The sequence below is a fragment of the Equus przewalskii genome, chromosome 27 (genome assembly GCF_037783145.1).
Source record: "Equus przewalskii isolate Varuska chromosome 27, EquPr2, whole genome shotgun sequence".
NCBI lineage: Eukaryota > Metazoa > Chordata > Mammalia > Perissodactyla > Equidae > Equus > Equus przewalskii.
This window is the reverse complement of record NC_091857.1, coordinates 41,005,111-41,011,110: the sequence shown is the minus strand read 5'-3', so window position 1 is coordinate 41,011,110 and position 6,000 is coordinate 41,005,111. Positions and strand designations below refer to the sequence as shown.

Genomic DNA, 6,000 nt, shown 5'->3' with positions numbered 1-6,000 from the left:
TTTGTGGCTGCTCCCTGGGGGCCCAGCTGCTCAGGGTGCCAGGCATCACCTGGGGCCAGTGACATGCCCATCACATGGCATCCCGTCCAGGCCTCACCCCGGGCCCCGAGCTGGTCTGCATGGGCACGGCACCCTCTTTCCTGACTCTTGCTGTGTGCCCTGCGTGGAGCCCCCTCAGTGCTCCTGGGCTGCTGCTTCTACAGCTCTCCGCCGGGACTGGGCTCCAATCGCAGACCTCAGAGCCCCCATCTCCACAGTGGTGCCGGCATACCTCAACCCCCACTGGTCACAACTTGGCTCCCATCTTCCTGCACCTCTCACCAAGCTCAGACCAAGAGCCGTCATGTCCGCCTGGACCCTCTTTCTTTCATAGCCCACATCCCATCTGTTGGGAATCCTTAAGAGCTTTCCTCAACAGGCTTCCAGAACCCGATGCTCCTGGCCTGAGTTCCACCTTCCCTCAGCTCCCACAACCTCCAGCGCTCCACTGGCCCCACCCTCACTCCTGTGCCCTCCTGTCCTCCTTTCCTTACCTGCACCAGCTCTGGCACTCCAGCCCTGGCGCTGGCACCCCTCCACCTGCTGTTCTTCTCCAGTCTGGGGCACAGCTAATGCCTCCCCTCAGGTTGGCCTCGGCCCGCAGCTTCTCAAGGGCCCACCTTGCCACCCACTTAATACTGCACTTCCGATGCCCTCCTCACTGTTGGCTTTACCTTCTTTCCACAGCATCTTTCTCTTTCTAAGACACCTACTCACCCTGTCTACTGGTTATCCGCTGCCCTCTTCTGACAGAGGAGCCCAGAGAAAGGCCTGCATGCCTGAGTGGCGGCTGCTACATGGCCAACGAGTCCAGCAGGTGTATGAGTGAACTGCAAGGCCCCAAACCACTGAGTGTGTGATTTGGCCAGGCATTGCTATGCTGTGCACCAACTCTGGACCACAGGACCCTGAGGAGAGCAGGGGCAGTGTGTCCGGGCCACCTGGGCACACAGGGTGAGCACCCGAGGCCTGGCCAGAGTCTGGGAAGCAGGGCACCTTCCACTCAGGGCAGGCAGGCTCTCTCTCCTGTGAGAGGTGGGCATTGTGAGCAGGCCATCCTGGGCACTGGATGCTTGATGGGTCCTGGGAGATGCTGTGGTCTCTGCCTGCCTTTGAGCCTCCCCTCTGCCCCAGGCCAGGGTCCTCTGTTGCTCGCCCTGAAGGAGGGTGGGGCCTGCCTGTGCCTGGGCCTGTGTCCCACCCAGGGCTTCAGCATCCAGAAGGGGCACAGTGGGCTCCTTAAAGGTGAGCACAGGTGAGCAGCCTGTCTGCTACAAGGTGAGCCGAGTAGACAGTTCCGTGAATGGGTCACCATGAAGCTAGGAAGCTGCTGGTATCACCATGCGCAGCCTGGCCTCCCATGCCCACGATGGCAGTGGAAGAGGCAAATTCCACAAATAGAAACTGGTACTTTGGTGCCAGGATAAAACAGAGTTTTCATTATTGTCATTTGAGGCAGTTTTGCAAAAGGAAAACTAGAACAACCTGCGCAAGTCAAACTCTTAAAAGGGGCTGGAGACAGAGGGGGAAACCTTAGCTCGAGGGAGAAAGAGCATCTTCTTCAGGCAGCAGGCCAGCCCAAGGCCAGGCCTCACAGGTGCACGTGTGCATGCAAGTGTGCATATGCGAGAGGGGGCACAGAGAGGAGTCAGAGCCAGTGGGGGGCAGAGCACGACATTTATTGAACTCCGACAAGGTGTAGAGGTGCTTCCTGGCCAGTCCACGCTCTCCAGCCCCCCTGGAAGCCCCTCGAGGGCCACATATGCCTCCCCAGCACGTGACATCCCCGTGAAGTCAGGGTCCCAGCACTCCCACTTCACCCTGCACCTTGGGTCAGGACTGCGCATCCTCTATTCTCCTCCCCTGGGAACAAGGGGAAAGGCGCCCCCTGACTGCACAAGACTTGCATGGACATGTAAGCCAAGATCAGCACAGGCTGTGAGGGGACATGGTCAGCAGGTGGGGCTGGTGTGGTGGGGGGCAACTCAAAGCAACCATGGTTCTAGATGGCTTAGGAGAGGACGCTGAGGAAGTGCTGTCAAAACACCAAACCAACTCTTAAACAGGTATACTGACACTAAGGAAAAATGTTTCTAGAATGTCACAGATGGGAATGCCCCCAACGTTTAAAATAATTAACACTGCATGCCAATGCATCAACAGAGCGGAGCCTAAATTAATGTACAGAGCAGAATCGGAGACAGAGCCTGGACCTCACACAGAGATGGATATCAACGGGCTTTGTTGGTATGTGCAGATCTCTAGGGCATAGATATTTCTGTTAGTAAAGAAAACCTCTATTTATATTTGGACGAAGGGTAGGTGGTCTGTACAGAGTGTGCGAGCCGGGTGGAGGTGCGGGTTCGCAGACCTGGGGGACGCTGGGTAGGATTAGAGCGCGCCCATCCCAGTGACCTCAGACGTCAGCCTGGAAGAGACAAAGACACAGGGTGGGCAGGTCACAACCTTCTCAGAAAACAGGCTTAACACAAAACCTGTGGCCCTGTGGCATCCTCACAGCCTTTGCATCTCTCTCTTTGTCGTGATGGGTCGGCCCAGGTCACTGTTCATGGCCGTGAGCTGGAAACCAAAGCCAAGCAGAGGGAGGAGGACCCACTAGGGCCAGATCCACAGGACCATTCTTCCCTGCCCACAAGGCCCCACATCAGGGGGGTGACGATAATCATGTGGACAAGCACAACTTCCACGGCGACCACTCGGGGAGGGGCACCAGAGTCACACTGCCCATGGCGGGCTGCCTTCCCTGACCACTTGAGCCTCCTGCGAGCCTGGCTCTACCTTCTGGATTAGGGAGGAGGGTCTCACCCCAGGTGGAGGGAAGATAGGGGCCCCTTCCCACCCTCCTGCTAGGTCCCACCTCCCCACGTGTGTTCACCTCATGTTCACTGACATGTCCTGGCAGGGAGGCCAAAGTGAATGGCCAAGGCGTGGCCAGGAGTGTCATCCCTGGCTCTCAGGCTCCTTGCTGTGAATGTGGCCCTGCCGCAGGACCTCAACTCCCACAGCAGCATAACCTCTGACCCTCACACACTTCCCTGATGCATTGCTCAGCAAGAGTCTGGGTGGGGGCGGGGGGGTCTTTACAACCACAGGATGTGTGAAAGCCGAATGATCTAGTAATGTATTCTCTGAAACTACATAACCCTTCATGCTAACTTTCAGTTAACCCAAGAGTGTGGCTGACCTAAGGCCCCAGAAATGCTCTCGTCTATTACCACCTAGCCGCTCACTAGAGACTCTTCAGTGTGAAAGTACAGAGGAGGGTGTGAGGCCCCCGTCTACATGGAGACTCTTTCCATCACACTCCACCCCCACAACTAGGAGGGAAAGAGAAGCCCCCAGAGGGAGGCAGGACATGGTCCAGGCTCCTGACCATGGCAAGCCAGGTTCTCTGAGCGTCCTGTTGGACCAGAGACAGGGCTCCGCGAGCACTCACCTGGCATTGATGAGGTACTGGGCAAGGCTGATGTTGGCTGGGGTCCCTGTGATGGTGATCTGGCGCTCTGACGACCCCTCTGTGGCATTGGCGATTTTGATCTGGGCTCCAGACATCTGTCGAATTTCATTGATTTTGGTCCCTTGGCGTCCAATTATGCAGCCTATTAGCTAGAAAAAAGGAGGGAGGGATTTCTTAGAGAAGAGCCCACAGCAGCCCTGAGTGGAGCATGCACAGAGCTTGGGAAAGCCTGTGGGGACAGGCCCAGCCTTGGTCTATCTACTCTATACCACACAATCCGTGCTTCTGGAAGGAGGCAGCACCGGCCACCCTGAGAGAGGGGGCGAGCACGAGCCTCCTGCTGGAGGGATGGGAGAGGGCGTGAGTGTGCGCCTGCCTTCCTGCTGGAGGGATAGGGGGGCGAGTGTTCGCCTGCCTTCCTGCTGGAGGGATGGGCGCTGCGGCACCTGGCTCTGCTCAGTGCCTCAATGCACAAAGCTCCGACAAATCAAGAGACTGGAGAGCCACATGGCTGGTCACCTCTCCTGGTGTCCTCTGGAGGCTGGATGCTAGCACCAGGGCCGAGGCCATGTTAATGCCTTCTTGGCGGCATCCTCATGGTAGTGGGGTGTTTGAAGCCAGGATAAAGCTTACTGCTGCCTAAACCCTGTCTTTTGATGAACTTGGATAAAATTCTGAGGACACATCAGATGTTCCCTTTCCTCCTTATCATGCGACCTCTGTTTAAAGATGGGATGCTGTGGCCTCTGGCCCTCTGAGCCACCTGAAGGAGCAGGTGGTCATTGAAACTGAAGCAGTAAGAGGGACAAGAGGCGGGGCCTGCCCAGGACACAGGAACAGCCATGGTGGGGCTGGACTGCAGCCTGAGGTTAAGACTATCTGTCTATGGCAGCAGAGTTGCCACTGAGTAGGCTCCTCCAAACCTCCCCTGCTGTGTGGGGGCAACTTGGACCCCAGGGAAGCCTCCATGGAGGAGAGTAGGCACCTCTCAATTTTCCCTTCATTTACACAGAGGCGCTGATGAGAGCTCTGAGAGGAAGCACAGAAAGAAGAGGCCGGACAAGTAGGGTCAGTGGAGTGGGCTTCTAATTCCACCTCCAGTGTGGCAGTGGGCGAGGCAGCCTGGCCAACGGTGTCAGCACTTGTGGTGAAATCAGTGTTAGGAGCATGCTTTTGTGTTCATGTCAGTGAGGTGCTGGGTAGAGGAGCTGGGCCAGGCATGCAGGAAGGATATCCATTTACAAATAGAAACAACTCTGAACCTATACACTGATAACAGTTCACTGGGGACACAGGTACATCTGAACTAGCTCCTGTCCCTGAGGTGACCCCTTGAGTTTCAGTTCTGCTTACTTGTAAGGCCATCTCTGCTCCTTTCCTAGGTTAGACCAGCTGCCTCACTGACCATGACACAGCCTCTCCAAAAGTCCAGAGACTCCTGTCCCCCAGCTGCTCAGCTCCCTCCCCATCCTGTCCATAGCCAGATCTCTCTGCCAGGAAGGACCAAGGGGTATGCTCTGTAGGGCACATAGATCCAAGAAAGGAAGCCTCCTTCTGGGAGCTCCCCCAGGAGGAGGGGTGGCAGCAATGTGTTGGGAGGGGGCCACAGAAGACAGGCATATCAACTCTCCAAAGGAGCTTCATCCTCTTGCCTTTTAGGCTCATTTCAGCTTTAAAACAAAGGGTTGGCCAACAGCAAGAGACCTGGTGTTGGCAAAACAGTGATTTAGGTAAAAGCCTACAAAAGAGGAAACCCACAGGGTAGAACGTGGGTGAAGCCTAGAGCCACGCTGCTCAAGGATGATTCACAGAGTGAGGACAGTGTCAGGAGCCTTTAGAAGCAGAGACCTTCTCCCTCTGAGGATGTAAGGGCCCTATGCAGGAGGCCTGGGACAGGCACCACTGGCCTGTGTGGGAGCCAGCCTGCAGCAGGCATGAGGGGCCCAATGAAGACGGTCTCTCTGGAAGGTCCTCTCCTCTGGGTGCTCCTCACCTCTCTTCTGCCTCTGTTCCTCCTGCCCTATGCCCATGTCCTTCCACACTCAGGATGGGTCATCTCCCCTGAAGTTACAAGTCTGTGCTTCCTGGGGTTAGTCCATGTGAAGGGAGGAGACAGGGCTAGCATTTCCTACCCTGCTGAAGCAAGGGCAAAGCACTAAAGGTTCCTGAAGGCCTCAGTTCTAGGGTGGAAAAGGCCAATAGACACGTGAGTTGGAAAGGCAGTGTCCCCACATGGTGGCCTCTCCATGCTGCTCCAGCAGTGACCCCTGCAGTTCATGTGGCCCACACCTGCCCTGGTGTCTTGGTTTGGGGATTGGAGTCAGCATTCTTAGGATAATCCAAGCATTCAGGATGCTTGGATGGTACTGGGGAGGACTGAGTGTGTGGAGGGGAGCTCATAAGGCCACACCCTCAGCTGAGCCTGAGGCAAGAACAGACAGTGGGCGCTGCGTACAGGGATCCAGGCAAACCTGCGATATCCT

General features: G+C 56.4%; 1 protein-coding gene across 50 annotated transcripts in view; it reads right to left on the bottom strand.

Moving 5' to 3' along the window:
- Window positions 1-1,699: 1,699 nt before the first annotated feature.
- PCBP3 (poly(rC) binding protein 3) overlaps window positions 1,700-6,000 on the bottom strand; it is a 280,291-nt gene continuing 275,990 nt past the window's right edge. For 41 of the 50 annotated variants that reach the window (XM_070597965.1, XM_070597978.1, XM_070597971.1 and 38 more), the window contains 2 exons: window positions 3,497-3,666; window positions 1,700-2,467 (listed from right to left, as the gene is read on the bottom strand). In XM_070597965.1, coding sequence (XP_070454066.1) covers window positions 2,431-2,467; window positions 3,497-3,666 — 207 coding nt within the window. In that variant the 3' untranslated portion in view covers window positions 1,700-2,430. The remainder of the gene's footprint in view (window positions 2,468-3,496; window positions 3,667-6,000) is intronic. The other 9 variants (XR_011534040.1, XR_011534039.1, XR_011534041.1 and 6 more) reach the window with 1 other exon arrangement.